The sequence below is a fragment of the Balaenoptera acutorostrata genome, chromosome 3 (genome assembly GCF_949987535.1).
Source record: "Balaenoptera acutorostrata chromosome 3, mBalAcu1.1, whole genome shotgun sequence".
NCBI classification, from domain to species: Eukaryota; Metazoa; Chordata; class Mammalia; order Artiodactyla; family Balaenopteridae; genus Balaenoptera; species Balaenoptera acutorostrata.
Window position 1 is genome coordinate 136176011 of NC_080066.1, and position 25129 is coordinate 136201139.

The 25129-nt window shown below is 45.2% G+C and overlaps 1 protein-coding gene across 2 annotated transcripts in view; it reads left to right on the forward strand.

Annotated features, from left to right (window-relative positions):
* The first annotated feature begins 1588 nt into the window (after positions 1-1588).
* The window catches only part of PELI2 (pellino E3 ubiquitin protein ligase family member 2), a 209355-nt gene continuing 185814 nt past the window's right edge, over positions 1589-25129 (forward strand). For both annotated transcript variants that reach the window (XM_057544535.1, XM_057544536.1), the window contains exon 1: positions 1589-1924. In XM_057544535.1, the coding sequence (XP_057400518.1) occupies positions 1848-1924 (77 nt within the window). In that variant the 5' untranslated portion in view covers positions 1589-1847. The remainder of the gene's footprint in view (positions 1925-25129) is intronic.

A 25129-nucleotide genomic window follows, 5' to 3' on the forward strand; every position in this document is an offset into this window, starting at 1 on the left:
CAGACAGAAACTCACACCAAGACCCAAGTGATGAGAAAGCATTCAACCCTTTAGTGAAGGATTGTTGGTTAAAACTAACTATACACACACACATATTACAGAGAATATGTAAAATATGCAGAATAGCTGTGTTCAGATGAAGTATAGAATTTTTATACTTAGGTGAAGTAAGTTGTTTAAAAATTTTTTGTGTGTTTGACTAACCAATGGTGTGGCTTTAGTTACTTTGAAATAATTTATTTCTAAAGCCCCAATTAAAAACAAATTCGTTACTAACTGAAGTAAAATTTCCTGCAGCATCTTGTCACTATAGTAATAACCTGTCAGAGAATGTTAGACAAAGGGTGCTGAACGGTGCAATGGAAGGTTACTGATGCAATTATTTCTTTTTCCTAGCCCTTTACTTAGGGTCATAGCCAACCAGTCAGTGTTTATACATAGGGTAGCTTTGCAGTATTTATTTCTTTAAAAATTATTTAACAGTCTTGAGAGGCAGTGACTGACAATAATATGCAGAGTTTCCAGTATGAGTGCTTAATAAATGGGAAAACAATAAAATCCTGTATGATGAGAACAGCAGTCAGTAAAGCTGTTATACTCTAAAATATTTTAAAGCCATAGTAGTAACTATTTAGAAAAGCATAAAAAGCAAACAATGCATTGGCTAAATTATGATAATAAAGGAACTTTTATATCCACTAAAAAGTTGACCCAAATAATTTCCTCTTAAATTCCTTAGGGGACTGAGAGAAGGTATGGGAAAGCGGACAGGTTATGGATTTAAAAAAAACCAAAAAAAACCCAACAACAACAAAACATTTTTTTGGAACCATGTGGAACTCTGCTGACGACAAACCGGGTTGTTACATCCTGCACCATGGCAGTGTGCTCCAAGTGCCTTCAAGACTCCCTCTAATCCAGTGCCAATTGGCGAACCCCTCCAAATTTCTAGACGTCTTCAAGCACTTAAGGACTTGGTTTTGGAAGAGGAGGCACCCAGGTGCGCGTGTGCGACTCCTCCGGATGTGTGCCGCGACACAGTGACACCGGGAAAGCAAATGCTCTCATACCCCGAGAGCAAGTTCTTTATTTACAGCTAACTAACCTGGGAAACTAGTCTAGGCTTGGGAACCTTGACCGCTGTGCTTCCGGGATCCTGCGCAGCCTTCAGCCGCTGGAGAACTCGGCGACCAGGGCTGAGGACCTCGCGCTGTTAAGTTTGGGAAAGGAAGCGAGAAAAAAAAAATAGAGCTGCTCCTTTAAGAACTTCCTTTCCCTTTTACTCTATGTTTACATAACACCAGGGCGATCCACCGCGGGGCCCAAGGGGGGGCTGGGAGGGGACGTGGGCGGCCCCACGCGCCGGGGGAGGGGGCGCCGGGTGGGCGGGGGGGCTCCGGGCGTCTCGCGGAGGGCGGGGCGGCTCCCACCTGCCTGCGCGCCCGCAGGGCGGCTCGGCGGTCCGGCCCCCGCCCCTCCCCCGCCCTCTGCCCCCGCCCCTCCCTAGCTTTCTTGCTCTTTCCCTTCCTCCCTCCCGCGGGGCTTCGGCGGCGGTTGCTGCTGCGGCGCTCGGCGCGGGTAGGTCCCCCTGCTGCCTGGTTCCATTTGTTGCCGAGTCCGGCTCGGGGCAGCCGCGCTGCGCGGAGCTCCGGAGAGCCCGGCAGGGCAGCCGCGCAGCCACGACGGAGCAGCCGCGGGATTGGCCGCCCCGCGCCCCCTTCGCCGCCGTGCCCTTCCCCGGCGCGCTCACTCCCTTCTCGGGATGGGATTGTAGCGGCGGCGCGGACTCGGCGGGGGTCGCGGCGGAGGCGACGGCGGCGGCGGCGGCGGCGGCCGAGCAGGGCTCCATGTTTTCCCCCGGCCAGGAGGAGCACTGCGCCCTCAACAAGGAGCCGGTGAAATACGGGGAGCTGGTGGTTCTGGGGTGAGTCCGGGGGTCCCCGACCCGGGGAGCTTGGGGGCGGGCGGCAAGCACTCCGGGCTGGTGGCAGCAGCGCGCCCGCATCCCCGAGCAGGGCCAGCGGGGTGGCTCGGGGGCTCTGTGGGGATCGCCAGGGCGCTTGGGCCGGCGCGAGCGGCTCGGAGGGCTGGGACGGCGGGGGCGGGGAGGCGCGCGCGGGGCGCTGCGGCGGGCACCGGGATGCGCTATCCGCGCGGAGGACGGTGGCGAAGGAAGTGGCGGATCGCGGCCAGCCCGGGGCGGGGGCAGCGGCGGGGACTGGGGCGACCCCGCGCCCCGCGGGGCTCAGCGTTCGGGGACCAAGTCGTCGGCGGTACCGCAGGGATAGGGGCTCGACTTCCCTGCGCGCCCCGGGCTGGGTAGCGGGGGTAGTGGCCAGGGCTGGGGCACCGCCGTCGCAGGCACCACGCGGTGTCCGAGGACCCCGCCCCCCCCCACCACCTTGGCGAAGCTGAGAGGCCCCCGGGGGCCCTCTGCCCCCGCTTACTGTGAGCCCGGGGCCCGGAACTCCAGGCGCGGCACCGCCGGCTCGGCCTCGGCGGGCAGTGGGATCCGCGCGGGGGGCGTCCGCGGGCAGCGCTTTGCATATTGTTATGGTGACCGCCACGGGCAGCCGCGGCCCGAGGGCACTGAACTGTCTGTGACTCGGCCGGGAGTGTCCCGGAGTGGGCAGGAACGCCGCTGCCCCCCACCCCGGGCTCCCGGGCACGGGGCCGCATCCCCTTCGTCCCTCGGTCCTGGGATTCGGCCTCGCAGATGTTCTCCCAGCGGCGGGGAGCTCGCCAGCTTCACCCGCCTCGACTCCCTCTCCGCTTGTGAAAACCACATTTTGAAGATAGTAATTATCTACAGTCGTTAAACGGCAGCAATTAGAGACTTCATCTACTTCCTGAGTTTCCTTGTGACATTTCTATTGTTTACCTTTAATAAGCCAGGAGAAAGGCTTCGCCGGGATTAAAGCAGGGTAAAGTGGGCAGTGAAAGGGGAGCGGAGTGGGGAGGGGAGAGTGCGGGGAAACTCGGGAGAAGGAGCAACTTGGGTTTAGTACTGGAAGAGAAAGGATTATTTTTTCCTTTGGATCTGTCACTCCTGAGAACCCGCGCTTTTGTCCTTCTCTCTTGAAAGACCTGTATTCTTAACATTATGGGTGCTGAAAGGTAGGCTTAGCACACATGCGAAGAGTCATGGGTATGGAAAAACTCAGGGCACTCTGAAAAATGTGTTTTGATAACTGAATACCTTGAAGTAAGTGCCGACTTAAACATAATTTTAAAAAGAAGAATTTTTAAGAGGAGCTTCCAGACACAGCTCAGCTCTAAGTTGTCCAGTCCTCCTTACCTTGTTGCTGCGGTATTAGGTGGAATATCATTGGAAATCTCATTACCTATTTGGAAGCTGTTTGCAGATAAGCATTTTTCTCACCTGCATCTAATTGCACTTAAAAGACATATATCAGGGTTCACTGGAAGGAGAGAGGAATGGGAGGAAAAAAGCCAGAGTTTAGCTTGTTTTATGTAATCTCAGCCCAGCCTAATTTTGTGCAGTTTGGTTTTGTTTGTGTGGCTGGCTTCAAAGTATGTTTAACATTGTGAACCTGACACGAAAGATTAACTTAGGCTAGGACTTTATTTCATTATTTCCTTTTGAGGAAATCGTTGTTGAGATGTTTCATGAAAGCAGTGTGTGAATGGGCCTGGAGAGGGTTTTGTGTTCACAGCTGGAAGTGCAGGGCATTCCAAAGCCCTGAAAGGGATTTATATCCTGGATTGTCCTAGTATCACAGGCTTACTCTAAAGTAGACTATCTAAATGCGTTGCCAATTGCATGTGCTCTGTCCTTTGAGAATGCTTTTCCAGGAGACACGTCGTATGACAGAGTTGGCACTTACATCAATACTTTGGGCCACTCAGCAGTTATTTGTGCACCTACTATGTGCCAGCACTGTTTAGGCATGCCCGCTCCAGCAGTGAACAAGGAGGTTTCATTTTAGTGTGGAGTGGCAGGTATAAACAGGAGGAAACATGTAAACAAAGGAATAATAAATGGCAATTTTGGGTGCTGCCGAGTTCTCAGCAGAAGTAGGTTAGCTTGGGAAATGTCTGTTGTAGGCAGGTCTTGCTTCTTTAGCTGGGAGGTCAGGGAAGGTGTCTATGAGGAAGTGAAAGGTGAGTTGAGACCAGGTTCTGAGAAGATGCTCGTCTGGTTTTTTAATACTTCAGAAGAATTGTGGCCTTTTTCTGTTTTTGAGAGTAGTTTTCTGACTCTCTAGCGATATTGAACACATTTGAAGGATGTGGGGGAAATGGTGAAAAGGTAGGTAGACTTTAAAGAGACCCTTATTAATCATTATCCTACCCTTAGGACTTGAGACAGGGCCCTCCCTCTTAAAACAGCAGTAACGATCAAATAAAAATTATTATCAGATTTGCATGTCTGATCATCTAGAACATAAATAATGGCAGAGAATTCTAGTAGATTTTCTTATTGATAAAATTAACCTTGAGATCTAAAAATGCCCAGTATTGATATTGATAGAAGCTTTTTGCTTATAAAATACAGTGCGTTTTTCATTTAAAAAATAAAAAACTGTTGTGTGGTAGCCCTTTTTGTTCGCTTCTAAATTTCATAGTAAAATGTTGCGAAGAGGTCCTGGAGAGCAGACTGAGGAGCTATATATGTATATGTCTATATCCATATATAAATGCTTCTGTGTCTTTTCGTGCTTTACACAATATTAAGAGAATTGCCAGCTAGTTAGGATTTAAGTAGAGTCATCATTTTCTTGGCTGATTGGTAGAATTTAATTATTTCATGATTTCAACCAGTGAATGCAGCGTAGCCACAACTCTTTGTTGCGTCCAGTATGTAATGGAAGGCAGAGAAAAGGACTGGTCTACCTGTCAAGTCTTTTTCGCTGTTAATTTTAAACAAAATGTTAAAGTTGGGGAAGTGTGTCAGGATTTGAGAGGCAGTTCGGTATAGTTCGTGAGGAGAGGAGACCTGGATTGAATTCCTTTCTTGCCCACTGGCTTTGTGATAGTGGCTTAGTCCCTTAACCTCTCTCTGTTTCTTTAGAAATAATGAAATATGATTGGATTAGGTAGTTGTCAAGGACCTTTCTGGTTCATACCCTGTCATATTGTTCATTGGCTGAAATGTTGAAAACATATAGTTAACATAGTCTAGGTAGCCCAGCATGTGTTGATTTTGTATATTCTTAAGGTGATGGTGTTAGAATTCGAGTGGGAACTGTGTTTTAATAGCAGAAAAGATTGATGCTGTGATTACTTTTTTGGAAGTAGAGATGTGCAAAACAGGCATCTTTTAGAGTGGTAATGGTATACGTATATTTGGTACATTGGTGTTAGGTTGTACATGAGGGTGTTCAAAATTTGGTAAAACTTTCTGTTGCAAGTTTAAGGAAGGCAGTGATGTTTTGAAATTAAGCTCAGTGGGCTGAAATAATCAACATAAGGAAGAGATAATCTGATGCTGAAATTTGAGAACTGAAAGGGCCCTAAGAGGTCATGGTACATGTTCAGCTCTTTAATTTTACTGATGAAGCAACTGAGGCTCCCGGAAGGAAGGGGATTTGTTCAAGTGCATAGTTGAGCTGGATCACTACACTGCCGGATAACCGTTTCCCCACTTCAGGGCAGAGTCCAGCAGTGCTGTTAGCAGAGTCCAGTCAGTTCCTCAAAGCTTCAATTTTTTTTTGTAACTTGCATGAGGGGAGCCGAATCTCTTTCTGGATTCAGTTTAAAGCATGCAGCTCTCTTGCTGACTAATGGCCCATCATGGTTTCTGGAAAAATATTGCTTACTCTTAGTTCCCCTCACCTCACAGTTGAATGCATAATGCATTTTGCAAGACTTTCTTTTTCATTTGAGGCTTCACGAAATATATTTTTATTGGCTCTCTCATCCAAAGGTTTTTAACCTAGGGTCCACAGATGGAATCCAGGGAGCCCTTGAACTTAGATGGGGGGAAAATCATCTTTATTTTTACTGTATTCAAACTGAGATTTAGCATTTCACTCCATTATGTGTATAGGCAACAGATAGACCTGCTGCTAGATTCGTTAATACATTAATCCAGAAGTACATATATTATTGTATCACAACTTAAAACTATCTTGATAACCAAGTATGATTGATTCCATTTTTAATCCTTTGTATTGTATTTTATGCATTTAAAAATATTTTTCTGGACTTCCCTGGTGGCACAGTGGTTAAGAATTCTCCTGCCAATGCAGGGGACACTGGTTTGACCCCTGGTCCGGGAGGATCCTACATGCCGCGGAGCAATTAAGCCCGTGTGCCACAACTATTGAGCCTGCGCTCTAGAGCCCGTGAGCCACAACAACTGAGTCCACGAGCCACAACTACTGAAGCCCACGTGCCTAGAGCCTGTGCTCCACAGCAAGAGAAGCCACCACAATGAGAAGCCCGTGCACCGAAACGAAGAGTAGCCCCCGCTCGCTGCAACTAGAGAAAGCCCACGCGCAGCAACAGACCCAATGCAGCCAAAAATAAATAAATAAATAAATTTATTAAAATTTTTTTTTTCTGAAAAGGGCTCAGTATACTTTACCAGACTGCCAAAAGGATCCTTCGCACAAAAAAGGGTTAAGAATTTCTACAGATATGACTCAGAAATATTGTAATTGAAACTGACCAAGATCTACAAACAGCTAAAGGTCAGGGGTACGTGCCTATTTCCCTTTGGATTGTGTAGCATTTTATCAGGTTAGACAGAGGACTGTTGCTGGAAGAGTTTATGGTGTTTAGTTTTTGAAACAAGCAGCTCCGATTTCTAGTTGCCCATTTTTGTCTTAACCTTGGCATTTTGCCTTGACCCCTCCCCTTGGTAGTAATAAGAAACCTTAATATACATCATAACACTTTTCCTTTTCTCATCATCCTCTCTAATTTGGGCCCAGACATCAAACACTAGTGTCCTTTATAGACTAAAAGCTCTTTGAACTTAAAAAAAAGAAAATAAATCAAAATCTTTGCTGTCACTCAGCGTGTAGGGTGATCTGTAGAGCTCAGCTCTGTGTGGATGGAGTGTCTACTTCTGTAGGCTATTAAGGGTCATGATGTGACTGGCTTTGAGTTGCTATATTTTCCTTTACTAACTTTAGCCTTGTTTGGAGTATGTGGCTGTCTGTGTGGTTTCTTGTCTAGCTCTCTCAGATTTATTTGTTTCTCTCTTTAACACACCAAGCCTGAAACCTTCATTAGGACTTTCCGTTTTCAGTTGTATTTCATCATATGATCAATATTTGGGGATGCTTTAGGTAAACAAAAGTAAAACCAGGTTGATACAGGTTCCAGCCCCTTTACCAAAACATATTTTATCAAAAGGATAAAACATGTACACAGAAAAGACCAAAAAACCAAAAACATGCCAGTTGCTGTATTTGAGGGAGACCAGTATTGTCACATTGAGGCAGTGGTTTTGTGTCTGTTGTGTGGGGATCAGCAAGGTGGGGCCATAGATTGTCTTTGGAATGGAGACAGTAGCTCTTGATGGAGCTCCTTGGTATGGGAGAAAAATAACTGAAAAGGAATTTCTGACATCTTTTGATTTAGCTAAGGGTTTCCCCTGGGGTGAGCAGAATCTATAAGAAGAGAGTCAGTCGAGGGTAAGAATGATTCTGTTAATAGTTCTTATTGAGCTTACTGTCACTTTTATCTTCTGGAAAATAAAAATAACGAGAGCAGGAAGTGCTTCATATTTGTTAGCTTTGTCTAAATCAGCTGTTCTCAGCCACCTTAATATGTGATGATCAGTTTTGAGGTACATGGCCGGTAATTTATGACACGTAATAAAGTGTGGATCTTTCAAATGATTCCAAAATGTCCTGTTAATAACGTGATTTTACCCACTCGCATCTGCTATGTTTTCCCAAGTGGGAGAGAAAGGGGTGGAGTTACATCAGGCAAGCCAGGAATTTATTCATTCAACAAATATTTATTGGGATTGTGCTCTTCCAGGCATGGGGGATACAGCAAGACAAGGCAGACACGTGAATTGCTGTCTTATTCTTGTCACAGCCCTTTAGGGAACAGCTAGTACAAATACACAGTTCATTTATTTATTCCACAAATATTTGAGCATCTGCTACGTGTCGGATGCTGTCCTTGGCGCTAAGGGATGTAGTGGTGAACAAGACAGGTATCATCTCTGCCGCTGTGGATCCTGCATAGGAAGCAGTTTAGAGTATAAGCTGTGACGGGGGGGCACATTAACAGGGTCACCTAACCATGTGCCAGGATGAGAAGGGGATAGCCAGGTGGAGGTAGAGGGAAAGATTGCTCTAGGAGGAGGAGTATTCTAAGACCCAGAGGTGAGCACACACGCTCCTCTGAGGAATGGAGAAAAGCCCCGAATGACTAGAAGAGAGTGGTTGGAATACATAATGTGAGAGATGAGGGTGGGAGGGCAGGTCCAGCAGGATTCGGGACTTTATCCTAAAGGCGTGGGAGACTGTAGCTGGATTTGCAGCTCTGAAACTTGGAGTGGAGAAAGCACTTCTGCAAAGAGGGCTGCAGCAGTGCGGGTGGAAGGAGAAGCCCAGGCAGGGAGGGACCGGGGCGTATGGGAGCCCGCTGCTGTCTGGGTACCAGTTTCTGGTTCCTGTCTCTCATGAGATCCAGTTGCACCCACTGTCCAGGGTTGCAAGTGACCAGCCACTCATTCAGTGACTCAGAAATACTGACTGAGGACCAGCACTGCCCCAGACGCTGGGCTGCGTACAGTAGGAGTGAGACAGCCCGCCTGCAGGGAGCTCACCTGTCAGTGGGAGGGATGGGTGGTGCAAATGAGTCAGCATGCAGGTAGATGCAGCATTTAGTTTCGGAGAGTGTCAGGAGGAAGATGAAGCAGGATAAGGGGAAGAGAGTGCTTATTGTGGGGGGCGGTGGGAGGGGGACTAGCCAGGTCAAGTGCTGGGGATAAGGTAGTGGGAGCCCTTGTAGACAAGGAAGTCAGGGGAAACTTTACTGAGAAAGTAACCCTGTATCCTCTGAGAGCCCCCCATCTATTTCAGTTTTTATTTACTTTTTTCCGGTTTAAGCCACCCTGAGTGGGTTTCAATCTTACAGCCAAAGGATTCCAGGATTCCGAGTATTCTATTAGTTAAGGGGGCAGAGTATGTAAACCATTTACCAAAGGGAAAATAGAAGTGCAAACAAGTAGAAGGACATACATTTAACGTCCCTAGACACACACACAGGATTCAGTCTAGGGATTCTGCTGCTCGCCACGTGCCCAGAGTGGTAATTGCATTCCACTAGCGCTCATTGAGAAGATCTGCTCCTCCCTCCAAGAAGAGTTTACCCTTTGAGGACAAGGGGTGACTTCTACCCCCCTTGGAGAGCGAGGTACGCCTTTTCAGGTGCCTAGGAAGTTGGGTTTCTCTGGCACACTGCAGCAGCCTGCTCAGCTCAGAGGTGTCTCTGGGGCTCGGTGACTGTTTCTCGATTCGGAAGGCACGCAGATTCTGATTCTGTAGCACAGCTGCAGTTTTGTAAACAGTCCTCCCAACCTTAAGGGCCCAAGTTAAAGGCTCCCTGCGATACTAAACATGTACTTTACTGACATCAGATATTCCTGTTTCAACTTTTGTTTTTCTTTTTGTCAGTCACCTAACAGTCATTTTGTCACCTGCAGAAAGTTCTGCCTTGAAGGGAAGCAGGCCGTCTGTTCCCATTCCACCAGCTGCTCGGAGCTGCATTGCAGGGCGCTAGGGTGGTGCGGGAAGGCCGTGGTCATTAGTGCCTACTAATGACTAACGACGGCTGGGGGGTACAAGCCTCTTGGATGACAGACCTAATAAATATGCATTAGGGGTATTTTCAGCAGCAGGTTTAAGACTACTGCAAGTCATTCTCGATTGAGGTTTTATTTCCAGCCGTCCACATAATGCTTCTCACTTACAAACACTTAACTCCGTTCGTACCCTGCTTTTCTTGCTCTATGTTTAGGATAAGAATCATTATTTCAAGCTTCGTGCTCCCATTCTAATTAGTACTGGTTTAGCAGAATCTAACCAAAGCAGGCAGTTGTGTGTTTGGCTTCCAGGCTGTTGGTATGAAACGGCTATTTACCAAGTCCCTTCGAGGAGCCTCCGAGGCCCCTCCTCCTTTCCGGTCCATACCTGGCCTTCTCGTGCTTCCTGCTACACAGTTGTGGAGCGCTCTAATTACAATCAGAACTTGTGATGGGTGAGCAGTGCGGGTTTTCTGGAGCGCTCGATTGATGAATCGATGACCTTGAGGAAAGGCCCTTTTTGCACAAGGACCACAAACACAAAGAAGTGTGCTTCTTGCTAGATCCCAGAAACTTACAGACTGGGTCCTTGCTGTGGTACTTGAGACTGCATTAGGGTTTGGGTGCTTTTGTTTTTACATGCTCTTGGGAAGAATTCAGAATGGAGTCTGTAGTTTTGCTCTATGGCTATTTGTATAGGGTATGCAGGAGAGCTATTGGAGCGAACAGATAACTGTATTATGTGTGTCAGCAGTTTATGCTTCTCAACATAAACTGCTTGAGAACTATTTTCACATTCTTGAACTATTTTCACATAATAAGCATTCAATTGTTTGACTCTGTAAACCATTCAATGGAAGAGTTACATCTAAAGGCCATGTATTGAGGTGGACATTACCCAACTTTCCCAACAGGATTTGCAGCCAGTTGGAGATCAGATAAGAGAACTCAGGGTTTTAACTTAGTCCCACATTCTTCCTCTGTCATCTTCAAATACAGCCAGCATGCTGGACCTCTCTCAGGAGGTGAATCCCCTCCCCTTGCATCTGAGTTTTGTGATTTGCTTTGACCAGTCTTTGTGACAGAGGTCTGTGACTTTTGGAGGTTGCCTTAAGGGGTGTTGTAGCTTCTGCTTTTGTTCTCTATATTAGTCTGCTGGGGCTGCCATGACAGAATACCACAGGCTGGGTGGCTTAAGCAACAGAAACTTATTTTCTCATAGTTTTGGAGGCTGGAAGTCCAAGGTCAAGGTGTTGGCATGTTGGGTTTCTCCTGAGGCCTCTCTCCTTGGCTTGCAGATGGCTGTCTCTCGCTGTGTCCTCACGTGGCTTTTTCTGTGTGGGTGCCCATCCCTGGTGGTCCTTCCTTTTCTTATAAGGACACCAATCATATTGGATTAGGACCCACCCATGTGACCTAATTAAACCTTAACTACCTCTTTCAAGACCCTGTCTCCAAATACATTCACATTCTGAAGTGTGCTGAGGGTTAGGACTTCAACATGTAAATTCAGTCCGCAACATCTTCTTAGAAGGCAGCTGCCATATAAAGACGTCTGACTACCCTGCTGGAGAGGGTAGCCCTGGTGGGTGAGAGATTACAAAAGGAGAGGAGGCCTGGTCAGCCCCCAGCCATTCCAGCCACCCAGCTGAGGCAGCTGACCTGTGAGTGAAGCCACGGTGGCTTCTTGGTCCATCAGGCTGCCCCAGGCCACACTGCATGGAGCAGAGATGAGCCCTTTCCTCCTAGTTCTGCCGAATTAACGAATTCTGAGTGCCAGTTGTCCTTTGAAGCCATTATGTTTGGGGGTGGTTTGTTACACGGCAGTAGACAACTGAAACACCACAGTATTATATTTGCATGTGGTTCAGTTGTCAGATCTGACAGACTAACAGGAAATAATTCACTGAGTTTTTGTTTCTTTCAGGTTATTGATTATTTTAATAAGCACAATTTCAGCCTTTTAGATGAGTTATTCCAAACATTAAGTACCGTATGGCCTGAAAACCTTCGCTAACAAAAGCAGTTGTGGAATAACTTTATGATGTATAAGTCGTCTATGATCTCTCTGCATTCATTAATCTTCATAATCAGTATTATCTCCTGAAATTCATTGAGAGCAGACAGTTGAAGAATGGCCCGGCTGAGCTGAGAACCGTGCTTCTGGAAGACTGGCGCATAAGCAGCTTTAACCCAGGACAGCTAGTGCATGATGCTGATTTTCAGCCTTTTAAAGGCCACCCAACGTGAAATAATAGTACTAACAGAGGTTTGAGGAGGGGAGGTCATCTATACTGGCATCCTGCAAGTACAGGGCGATGAAGAGCTCACTTGTGTGGGTTGTACCTGTCTGTGACTGTCAGCGGTAGGAAGGAGGTACAGTTCCTGAAATAATTCCCAGGTCTCATTTACCCCATGGAGCCAAGTTATGTGCTAGGTAGGAAGCAAGCAAAGGCAGAAGGTGGCTCTGGCGTGGTGAAGTCTGGGCTGGGCCAGTGTTTTCCTTCCAGAAGGAGACAGTTTTGACGGCAGTCGAGCTGCCAGCCACGTGCATGGTCCTCGGGGTGCAGAGAAAGAGCTACAGGTGTAGATTCTGCCAGCGACTGCCTTCAAACTGAGCACCTTGCCGAAAAAAGGATTCCTGTGGTAGCTGAAATGAATAGAATGTCTTAAAATTCCCCAAATTCTGTTTGGGAAGTTTTTACATTTGACATTTTTAATCAGAAGGACTGAAACATGAAAAATGAAAACTTTTGCATTCAAAATTTGTAAACTAAGTGTAAAAGAAACTTAAACTCCCAAATGGTGTATTTTGTAAGTTTGTAGCTTTTATAGTTTTGGAGATTTTAAAGCTTAAAACTACCCTAAAATCTTTGGGATACCAAATATATAGGTAGATATATGTTACTGCACATGTATTCTGTATGGACATATTTAATTAAATGTGGGATTCACTGTACATACTAGAAATTAGGCAGTATCTAAACATATGCAGTAAACTTTAAACCACTCAGTACGTGTGAGGTGATTGCTGTTATAGTTGCTGCTTTGGCGATGCCAATGATCTCACATTTAGGAACCCACATAAGGAAATGCCCTCCAGGGGCCTACATCTAAGGGCAAGACAAATAACTAAGCAACAAATTATACATGGTGTTGAGGAGGGGTGGATGGAGGGAGTCGTTATTTCAGGTGCGCTGCGTGCCAGGTTCTTTTGTTTTTTTCTTAATCAGTCCCAGGAGTTAGATTTCATTATTTGGGACATGAGGCCTCAGTTCAGGTAACTCATCTTGTCAGTGGCAGGGCCTGATTGGAAGGTAGGTTTGTATTGCTGTGAAGCCTGAGTCTTTCCACCAGGGTGAAGGTCAAAGGCATGTGTATTGCTAGGAGATTGGGAAAATATCCTGGAGAAGGCAGCCTTTGAGCAGAGTTTTAAAAGGTGGCCTGAATTTTTATAGAGCAGTAGTAGGAAAGGTGTGGGATTTAGGAACTTTGAAGGATTTGGCTGGAGGCTGAAGTGCTTGGGGAAGGAGATGAAGTTGGAGTATCATCAGCTGGTTGGCATCTACTTGCACTGGGGATACAGAGGGTTAATAACAGTGGTCCCTGCCTTCCTGGAGCTTATCGTCCATCAGGAAGAAGGGACTTTAAGCAGATTAAGCTGGCCAGGTGCTGCCACGAGGTACAGGGCTTTATGAGGGTATACTGTGGGGGTCGGAGCTTGTTTTTGTGCAGAGGGAAGGATCCCGTTTAAGCTGAGATGGAAAGGCTGAGGAGGAATTAGCTGAGGGTCACGAGGGAAAGAGCAGTGTGCGTAGAAGCTGAGGTGCTGAGAGACATCAGTGAGTTTGGAAATTGCGGGGTTGGAGGGCCAGTGTAATGCGAGAGACTTGGAAGGGAGGGCAGCATGGACCCTGCAATGATATAGGCCGCCAGGATTGGGAAGCCTTGACAGCATTTCGAGGAGTTTTTCCATATGGAGATAGCAGGCACATTTCAGCTTTCTGATCCACAGGTTGGATCTTCTTTGAAATCTCCAAATGGGTCTGCGTTTCCTCTTTCATAGTTTATTTCCCCCTATCTTTGTCTCCCTTCCGCACCGAGGGACAGTGGCTTGTGCTGGGAAGAGCCCTCTCCTGAGAGATGGCCGTGGTGGGATAAAGCCATCACTCGTCCACTCAGTAGCATATTTTGGAAACTTGTGCTGGAACCGATGGGTATTTTGGGGTCAGACCCCACCCAGGAGGGCAGTCAGGGATCAAAGAACCTTTACACGCTCAGTCAGCTGTCCTCTAGAGCCTCGCTTTCCCCAGATGCCCAATAGATGGCATCCCACATGCACTGTCCCCTGGGCAGAGAGGACCTGCAGCCCCACAGCCCTCCTTCCCCTGCTCCAAGGAAGCCGAGTGTGCAAACCATCCAGTGACTCGCCCTTAGGGAGGAATACTGGGTGCTCCTCCTCCTGGCTGTTGGTGCAGCCCAGGGTCTTGACTGCCTCTGGCTGAGCTGGGCCAGCAGCAGAAGTGTGGGCACGGGACCACATTGCCCACAGACCAGTGTCTCTGGTTGCTCCGAGAGCAGAGCAGAGTAGACTTACATTCTTGCGATGTTGGCAGTTTCTTCGTGGTCTCTGGTCACTGCCCTGCTCGCTCCTCGCTCCCATCTCAACTTTTACCTGGTCCTCAGTGCCTTCCCTCCTTTTGAATTGAAGTGGAGGTCTCTGGTCAGACGCCTGCAGTTTAAAATCATCCTTAAAGAGGGAGCATTGGGATCTGAGCTTTTTATCTTTTTTTTCCTGCAAGGATGAGGAAATTCCAGCTAGGCTGCTGCTGCTTAGCAGCTGGGTTCTTTCTCTCTTTGGGGGAGGCGCACCCAGGGCTGGCGCATGGGTGGCGGTGACGGTGTCTTGCTCGTAGCCAGGTCCTGTGCAGAGCCGCTCGCATCTGGCCTCTTTAAGTTCTGACAAGGGGAGGTGGGTACCATCCCTCATCCTGTTACATATGAGGAACTTGAGCCACGCGTGTGGTTGAGAAGCTCGCGCAGGATCGCTGGACTATATAACGTGGCAGAGCTCTGATTCGAACCCATGCCTTTCTGACTCCCGCACCCTCGTCCTTAGATCCTGCCTCTACTGTATGTCTGAGCAGTTTTGTACCTTTACGTTTATTTTTTAGCCAGACCCTTTCCATACTGGGTATTCTCTTTAAACACAGTGACACAAAACTTGACTCGTTTATGTAGTTACCAGTGAGGTTGAATTTTGTTTTAAATGTTTCCAACTTACATGAACTTTTGAGGCGGGGTGGAAATTGCCTACATATGTGCTTTGCCCACTTAGGCATTGTGCCTACTTACGTATTTTCAAAAAAATCAAATATATGATCTCCAGAGAATAAAAACACGAATCCTCCTCATATCTGCCTTCTTATACCTGAATATATTACAGTTAAATTAATGCTTCAAGGAAGAGCTGCTTTTATAAATCCAAAATAATTCAAAGTTCATTTTCTCTAGCCAATTCATTCAATTTTCAAAGCCAATTCATTGAGTTATTTTTCTAATCTTTAATTTCGTTAGTTGTGGCATGCACCCCTGAAATCTTTTTTCTTTTGCCGTTGTCTGTGATGACTTAGGCTCGAGTTTGTATTTTGTTTACAGCGTGGAAAAGGAGCTGCAAGCCCTTCTCTTCTCGAGTGAAGGTCTGCCTTTGCCTGGGTTCTCACGTCCCTGTGTGTTGATTTTTTCCTTTCTTGTCTTTTGATCTTCCTGTTAGTGTCGACTAAGGGGAAAGACCTTCCCCACTCCCTCCATCTCCTCCCTGACAGTCCTTAGTACAACCTGTCGCAGCAGTGGCACTGGTTTAGTTAATCCGAAAACCAGAGGCCAACAGCAGGCCAGGAAAAGTGCCTTTTATTTGCTTATTCTGAGTGTTAACTTAGACCAGATGCCAATTAAGGCTTTGATGAAACTGTTGACTTAGACCCTTCTGGAAGCTGGTGTAGCTTTATGTTGTACAGTTTCGACCTTCCTGTGAGGGCAGTTAAGCCTTTTCGGTTGCAGATGTGGTGAGATGCACACGACCCAGGGTTTCTAAAAAAATGTCCTTAACAAAGAGTTGTCCTTAGATATCAGATGGTAAAATAGCAAAGGACAAATATAGCCTCTTTATAAGCAATATTAGATGTTATATGGGTGGAAAGCAGAGACTTGGACCCTCTGCAGGGAAGTAATTCAATCAGGAGGTTCTGATAATGTAATAAACTACACAAGGGTGAAACTTGAGTGGTTTATGCACTAGAATGCCCTTCAGTTGAATTATTGTCTTATAATAGTTGTCTGCCCATGTACTACTGTTTTAAATATTAAAAAATAGCACAATTCATCTTTTCCTCAGATGGGAGAGAAAAGACACAAATCTTCATCACCTTAATAATTTGTGTGCCCTCCTCCCACCCTGCAGCCCCACTTCCCGTGACTGTCAAAGCTCATGTTTTGGGTTTATTAGCTGGAAATCCTGTCCCTGATATTTAAGCATACAGACTCCGTGTTGGATAAGAAATACCACTGCTCCTCGCGTGTGCCGAGGAGTACAGTTTAGCCGGGGTGGTGAGCCTGCAGGCTTCCTTAGCTCCCAGGGGACCCCCTGGAAGAGAAGACGTTCTCCCCTTCACCCGTTCTTCAGGGGCGGCCTCTTCTGTTGGTAGTGCGGAGGTCCCAGCAGGGCTCTCCCCTTCGTGCCTTCTCCCGGCTGCTGTACCATCTACTGACTGCAGGAGGCAGTAAGAACTCCGGGTCCCTTGCAGGGTGTGAGAGGCCTGCCAGGGCGCCCCGCCCCTGCCAGGTGTTCAGTTTCCTCAGGCCTCAGAGGAGGTGATGTCACCGTCCTTGGAGAAATGGGGAAGCGGAGATGCCTGGAGATTGAGCTTCTCCTAGGAGCCTGCACAGTTAGTAAAGGATTTGCAAGCTCAGGAAATTTGAATCCAGGTCTCTCAGATTCTAAAGCTTATGCATATTGGACTTCTCAGAGCCGATACATCTTATGTCGTTATCAGTAATGCCTTTCGATAGCGTTCTGAAGGGTGGAATGCTTAATGTTTGGCATTGGATTCCGAAGTTGGGATTATAACAATTGAAAGGCTGGCGATTCCCCTGTGGACCAGCCGGGCTGGGGTACACAATGGTGTAGGCGACAGCCCCGCGGGGATCCGACCCTTTCTCACTGCTTGATGGCTTGTCCTCTTACACTTCCCTTTATGTTCCTCTCCTTCAGGGCCACGGGAAGGGTCAGAGGATGCCTGCCCCTGTTTTTCCTGTTGCCTCCATTCAGATTAGATTCAGACAATAGAGCTGCACTCCCTCAGGAGAAGGGCTCTCCATAGCCCTTAACTCTCAGCTGAAATGAATCTTTCTCTGATCTAATTGGGGTTTTTTTTTATCCACTTGAATCCTCACCCGTGTTAGTTACCATAAATCACGTACTCTTCCATTTTTCTTGTGTAATTATTTCACCCCAATTTCTTTTAGGGTTAAACCAGTTTTATTTTTTTTAACATCTTTATTGTAGTATAATTGCTTTACAATGTTGTGTTAGTTTCTGCTGTACAACAAAGTGAATCAGCTATACGTATACATATGTCCCCATATCTCCTCCCTCTTGCATCTCCCTCCCTCCCACCCTCCCTATCCCACCCCTCTAGGTGGACACAAAGCACCGAGCTGATCTCCCTGTGCTATGCGGCTGCTTCCCACTAGCTATCTATTTTACATTTGGTAGTGTATATATGTCCATGCCACTCTCTCACTTCGTCCCAGCTTACCCTTCCCCCTCCCCGTGTCCTCAAGTCCTAAACCAGTTTTAAGTTGTGTGTCAGATTCTTGTAACTTTTAGAGGTTAGCACTAATCATTGACACTAATCATTTAGCTTTCCTCCACTGATAAATTTGTAAATGGAATTTTTTTTAAGGCAGACCATTTGTATTCAGGTAATATGGAATTAATTTAAAAAGCTGTATGCTGAGAAAATGATATATAGAGAATATTAATGAAAATTTTGGAAGAAGGAAGAAAAATGCTAATCATGCTAATGTTATTTTCAGTTTTTGAACATTCACTTCTAATATCATCTCTGCTGAAAAATATTTTATATACTTCATTTATATGTAGTATATGTGCTGCTTTTTAAAGTATTAACTAACTGACCTTCATTTTAAGAGAATTTAATTAACATTAGAGAGACATTTAAAGTAAGCCAAACATATTTTTTTATCAGAGTAGATATATGTGAATAGATAATCTAACAAATTCTGCTTTTTTTTTTCTTTTTTTTGAGGTGGGTTTGCAGTATTAGAATTGCCATGTGATTTCTAAGGTCTCTGTTCTAACAGGATACATCGGAGGAGGAGAAATACAGGGTTATTCTAGCCATTGTTTGAGGACTCTAAAAGATCTCTAAAAGGCTAGTATGTATGCTAAGGGCGTGACTTCTGAAAACAAGTTTCTTAGGTACTTAGAGAAAAGGACGCCTTGAAGGATACCAAATTCGGCATGTGAAATGCACAGTCAGGCCCAGGATAACATACTTCCTTGCCCTTGGGGCCTACTTTCTGGCCCCCTCCATTATGCCCCCCGTTATGAGTTCGTAGAGCTTTCTCCTCTTTTCTCAATTGCTTTCATGCACGTGGTTCTCTCTGCTTGCTGCATTCCGCTCACCTGCTAAGGTTGAGCTCAGGTGTCATCTCCATCAAGACGCCCTTCCTGACTCCTCCTCCCTTTCCCTCCAGCCAGAAGCAGTTATTTCTAGTGAGCTCTCTGTGCCTTGTAAATGTTTATTCCTTTAGGATCCCCCGTCAGGGCAGGGCATGGGTCTCCCTCACCTGCTGTCTGTCCCAGCGCCTCGCTGGAACCTGACACTTGGTGGAAGGTCAAGGATGTGGATGAGGAAATGCCACTCTGGAAATATGAGCATTCTAACGTGGACGGCCTGTTCCCCCTTTTCTTTGCTCCCTGCTCTGACTTATAAGAAAGGATTATTCACTTTTCAGTAAGTATTTTGTGTATTTATATTTCTTTAATGAGCTTCCTAAAAGTATTCTCCTGTGTGCATCTTCCAAGGTAAATTGCAGAGTTCTTCGGTACATGAATGTGATGAGCACTTGTTGACAGTTGACTCTTTGGCCCTGAAATGCGATGGTGGTGAATTTAAAATTTTCCTTTTAAACTTAAAGAGAAGGGGTTAAAGTGGCTGAGTACAGGGATGTGGTCTGAAGCTGACAGGCATTTCAGCTTTCAGCTTTAAATGTAGTATTAAAAATCTCCCTAGAAAAGTCAACAAATGGAAACACACTTTGACAGTGATAAATCTTTATTTTTACTCAAAATTAGTTGCTCTGGTTTCTTATCTTTCCACTCTGAAGTCACAGATAAATATTCTTTCCATTATTTTTTCCTGATATTTATCACAGCTGGCTTTTGTGTTTGCATGCTGGCTGAGTTTGTGTACTTTCTCACACTGCATCGTCTACTTTCCAACTCCTTTCCTTTCATTTTTAGAGAGCTTTCTGCTTATGATGTATATATGATGTTTGCTGTTCAGCCAGTTTCGTGATGTGTTCTTTTTTCATGTCCCTGCAAACATCCTTGCTGTTTGTTGACTTTTCCTCCATTCTACCATGTTGAGTACAGCTCGTTATATATTTGAAGCAAGACAGCTGGGGTGCTCTGGAAGCCAGCTTGAGTTTATTTTTTCATTCCTTTTCTTTGTTTATTTTTTAAAAAGTCATTATCACGAGGAACCAGAAATCTTGTCATTAAACTCTTTATTTCTTTTGCCGGAGAGAGTTGTGTATAGCAGGGGACTATAAGCCATCTTTCTTCCCTGGTTTTATTTTTTTCTGCCTCCCTCCCCCTCCCAATCCAATTTCCCACCCTGCCTTCAGTTTAGAAGTTAGAATTCTCCAATGAATATTTGTCTCCTTTCTCCGTTCCAACTCCAGTTCTTAGAGGGACCATAATAATGAAATGTCTAAAATTCAGGTTATTCATGGGATTTATAACAAATAAAAAGGCAAATGCGCTGATGTTTTTTAAAATTTACCTACACATTGGAGAGCAGCGTGGTGGTTATACATTATTCTGAATTAAGGTCCTTCTTCGTGGTGTCTCTGCAACTCCAAACCTGTATTCTAAGCATCAACCGTACACAAACCTGGTTCTGTGAACAGAGTGCTGACTCATGATTTACCAACAAGGAGAAAGGAAATGGTCTGCTTCTCAGTGTGTGCACGATCTTTGGGAGTAAGCTGCAGTCCATATGATTTGTGGATTGTGGTTTTATAAAATGGCTTAATGAATTTGTTCATTTGATTGGGTTATAATAAGAGAATGTTTTATGGTATTTGGCTGATTGTTTTTGCCTTGTAGGTTTTCTTTCTGGTGTATTATTGGGCACCTGCTCTCAATAAAAGTAGGATCTAGAAATTGCAGATATTTTCTCAAAATGGGAAATAATGTGTAGGGATGGTAGCTCAGTGATTTTGGTGGAATGTTGGTGGTTGATGAGTCAATGTATTACTGAAGATCTGTCTAAAGTGAGGTTTCTCCAAGAGCTGACATTTTTGGCTTTCTGTTATAAATGTATTAGCTATACATGGTGACTATTACTAAATTGAAAACAGCCTTTATTTTTCTGGTAGGATGTATTTCAAAAGCTAGAACTCTTGTCACTTCTGTACCAGAAGTAACTGGGTAAAAAAAGACTAACAATGTGCTGCATTTTCTGCTTATCAAGAAAACTTAGCTACGTAGTTAATAACCTCAGTACAGATCTTTTACAGTACAGATCTCAGAATGCTTCGGGAATGGCATACTTATGGAACATTGAAGTTTTATGTTAACTGATGATTAAGCAGAAGTCTCTGTAGAGGATTTTTTTTTTAAGTGAGATATAATTTGACATATATAACATAGTAGTTTCAGCTGTACAACACAATGATTTGATATTTGTGTGTATGGTGAAATGATCACTGTAGGAAATCTAGTTCACATTCATCACTATCCATAGTTACAATTTTTTTTCTTGTGATGAGAACGTTTAAGATTTGTAGATTAAAAACAAATTACAGTTCATCATGATGTTTTTCCAGATACAATATATGGAATCTGCTTGAGTCTGTCTCTGATGGGTTAGGCTTGCCTTATTGATTCTTCTTAACATTAGCAATCATTGAATAACACTGTACGTTTAAAAGGCAGAAAACTGGGACTCAAGGGAATCCTCTGTAAACCCTTCTCAAACATTTTATTCCTATAAGTAAGATTTTAAAAATAAAATCACGTTAGAGGTAACTGAGCTCTCTATAAGAGCCGACTGTAGGGAAGGCATTTCTGTTGGCGGAGGGCTCCATTGGTGCCCTTACGTTCACCATATTTGGGTTTTCCAGTGTCTCCCAGAGGGTGGGGTGGAGTGTTGAGGTCCACAGCTTCTTTGATCATGCCCCGAGGCTCTGGATTTAGATAGTGTGGCAACAAAATATTTGCTTCCGTGGAGCGTATAATTTAGAAGCATCACTGCTAGCTGCCAGATTATATTTTTAACCTTTTAAACTGGTGGTTTTGCTTAATGCATTGGGCTGTTGAAAACAAGATTAAATCAGGGTTTCAGCTGAGGAGGACTGGGACCAGAAAGGAAAGCTAGAGATGTCATATGTGATATATCATTCTCCAGGGCCGTTCAGTTAGAGCGATGCCTTTGTTTAAACAAGAATAAAAATAATAATTGAGTACTCCAGCTCACTGACCTTGGTAATTGTGACATCCTCTGATGTAATTTATTGAGTGCCAAGTGTTTTTAATTGATGAATAAAGCATGGGCTTTATATGGGACGCCTGCCAGTGGTCTCACTCAGAAGTTGAATGCGTGTCTTTCTTCTACTCCTCTTTCCTTTCGTCCCCTCCTTCTTCCCCCCCCCTCTTCCCCTCCTCCCCCTCTTTTTGTAGGTGTGCGCTCTGAGATCATTTCTTTCCAGGGAGACCTTGGCAGTTTGCCTTTGGCAGCTTCCTCTAGGAATCTCCTGTGAAGAGCCAGCCAGTGTAGTTAGTTTGTGTTCCATCTCCCCCTTGAAAAGCCGCGTCGCTCTTCCCTGCCCTCTGGATGGAGGTGATGGTTTTGTGGGGCTGGTCCTACATCAGCTGGGAAGGTTTGGTTGGGTAGTAGCATAACAAAGTGAATTTCCCCCACCCAGTGGAAACTAGTCTTCATCTGCTGCTTACTGCAGTATTGGTGAGGGCATCAGGTTTACAGCCAGGAGCCTAAGATGGGGTCTATAACGTCTTCCAGAAAGTGGTTTATGGCTTTCATTAGCCTAAGAATCCCGCAGGAACTTTTCTTTCCTTAGGAGAGGCTGTTGACTGTGCATAGTAAGATGGTTTTCTCAGGTGAAATTTGAGAAATTTCAGTCATTGGACTGGGTAAGAAGAGAAAAAAGAGCTGTTTGAGCCATGTAACAAGTAATTGCTTTGTATCTGGACTAAAGTGGAGGGAAAGCATGAAAACCTAAGCTGTAGGGAGCCATTGGATCCTGTTCTGTGGCCAACACAGCAAACTGTTTCCCAGGTCCCCTCTCAGGTACCCTGGCTCCTTGTCACCTCCAGACTACTGTGATCTGAATGTGTTAGGGTTGATTCTTCTGCTGAAGATGAAGTACCTGTGTAGAAAAGGTGGTTTTGTGCTTGCTTCCCTTCCTAAGGTATTCAGCAGGATAGTTAGTGTAAGAAAAACGACTACTCACGTTCGCATGTGATCTCTAACTTTATCATCAGTTGTTTAAAAGTCAAGATTGTCTGTGTGATCACATTTGAGACTGGTGGTTTGAATTTAAGATCTTAAACTGTTCTGAGTTCATTTAAGTTGCCGGCGTGCTTTATTTAGGGAAGTAAACACGGATTCATTTTTGCAGAAAAGTTCAGAAACCTGTAAGAGGGATGCTTAGATCATTCTCACGGAATGTTACACGATTGCAGACATTTCAGTATGAAGTGAGGACCAGCTCATCTGTTCTGGGATGCAGTTGCTCTCTGACCATCACTTCCTTACCTCTTTGGTTTCTGGGAGGCCCTAGAATGCGTGCCTCGCGCTGGGGGGAGGCTGCTCTGTGAACTCTGCTCTCAAGGGTTCGGATGTGCCCCGGCCCGCCCCTCGCCCGCCCCTCTCGCCCAGCAGCCTGTGTCTGTTCTGTGCTCACCAGAGCATCACAATGCTCAGAAAATTGCTTTCACCATGAACCGGCTATTTTTGTTTAGAGTAGTCATTTTTCATGAGGAGGTAAAAGTAAGTTCAGGAGCGTTCTTTGAAAACTGTACGTGTAGTTAGCAGAACGTGCTGAATCCCCAAACAGATCGTGTATTTTTACGTAGGTTTTGACACAAAGCACCTTAGGTTTAGAGTTTTAGTCCTGCCGTGGAATTAGCAAAGCATTTTTCAGGATTTGAGCATTTCCTCTCTTTGGAATCCCCTATAACTTTTAAATCAAATCAAAGTGCAGGTGGTTCTGAGGGGTTTTTTTTTTTGTCTTTCAGTAACTGAAAAATATTCATGAATTATTATTTCTCTACAGAAAAAGACTGAAATGGCAACTGCTTAACAGGAATATTGTATAATAGGGTATTTACAAATTTGAATTTGTAAAGCTCTGACCTTGGAAGCTTTGTAAAGTAATTCGGCACATTTAAGAAAAAGTGGGGTCTTATTGTTAGAGATGTGTGCACAATGATGGAATATTAAAATTGTAAAGGTTTGATCCACCAGGTTAAAATAGCATTCATTTTATTTCCAGCTGTACTTCATTTGTGGCATAACTGAAAGCTACGCCGAGCAAATTGTTTTCAATATCTTGTCAGTCTAGTAATGTCTATTGTTCATTCATTCAACTTGTTTGAAGTCTCAATAGCGTGATTATGGAATACTTAGTTCATGTTGAAACAATTACTTCTCCTGTGTTGTCGGTGTGTTTGTTTTCTCAGGTGCCTTTTCCCAGCCTGGCTTTCACTTCTTTCCTGCTGACAAAATTGATGAACATGTGGGGAGGCTGTGGGAAAGAATGGGGGTTACAAGTGATTCAAGCTGGTCCGGAGGTGCTGGAGGGATCTTCTGGACATAGGCGACCGAGTTGCAGGGACAGCTGGGTAGAGATGGGCTCATTGGATAAGCCACAGAATCCTTAATTGTCTAACCGCAGGCCTGGCTTCTCAGATGCCCTGCATGATAGGGCAGTACATACCCAAATTTGCCTTGGTGTGGTGCTGGCAGGGGCAGCGACAGAGGGAGGAAGGAGAGGGAGACAGACGGGCAGGGCAGGTGGACCGGTTGCGGAGAGGCGAGAGGAGAGAGGCTTGTGGGGTTGCTGAACAGAGTGGGATTGAAAAATGTTGAGTTTTCTTTGTATTTGGTAGTTTGAAGATTTATTTGTCTTATGCTGATTATGAAACTATAATGAAAATTAGTATATCTGTATTTTGTGTGCAATTGCTTATTTACTAAGCAGAGTTAAGCAGAGTACCCTGTAGTTTTTTGGTTATCGCTGCATTAAAGTTAGTTTCTTCTTGAACCAACTCCTTTTTCCCCTCTCTGTTCCTCCTCTTCCCATTGTTTACCTTTCCTTCTTTCCTCTTCTTTGGGTACCTTTGTATTTTGGTTTATTTTTGTAAATCTTAGGTTTACTTTTGAGTCAAGTGCCCGAGGGCCTTTTTTTTAATGCTTGCTTTTGTGTTTCTGCTTGCCTTTTTGTCGTTGTTGTTCTTCCATGTTGCAAATTTGTTTTTTAAAGTTAAGTTTCTGGGACTTCCCTGGTGGCACAGTGGTTGGGAATCCGGCTGCCAATGCAAGGAACATGGGTTCGATCCCTGGTCTGGGAGGATCCTACATGCCGCGGAGCGGCTAGGCCCGCGTGCCACAACTACTGAAGCCTGTGCGCTTAGAGCCCACGAGCCACAACTGCTGAAGCCCCTGCTCCTAGAGCCCGTGCTCCACAACAGGAGAGGCCACCGCAATGAGAGGCCCACGCACCGCAACGAACCCGCTCGCCACAAGTAGAGAAAGCCCGCACGCAGCAACAAAGACCCAGCACAGCCAAAAATAAATAAATGAAATTAAAAATAAAGTTAAGTTTCTAAAAATGTAATTCTGGTAACCAGGGAGACTCCCCTAGCACAGATGGAAAACAGAAAAGCTCAGGCCAGAAGTCCTGACAGTCATCACGTCACACACTCTTCCCATTTAGATAGCAAGCTTTCTAGTTGGTAAGATCAGGCTTTTTTTTTTTTTTCCGGAAAGGGTGGTACCAACCAGCTTCCTTATTGAAAAGGGGAGGTGGGATTTTAGTATTTGAGGTTTGTTG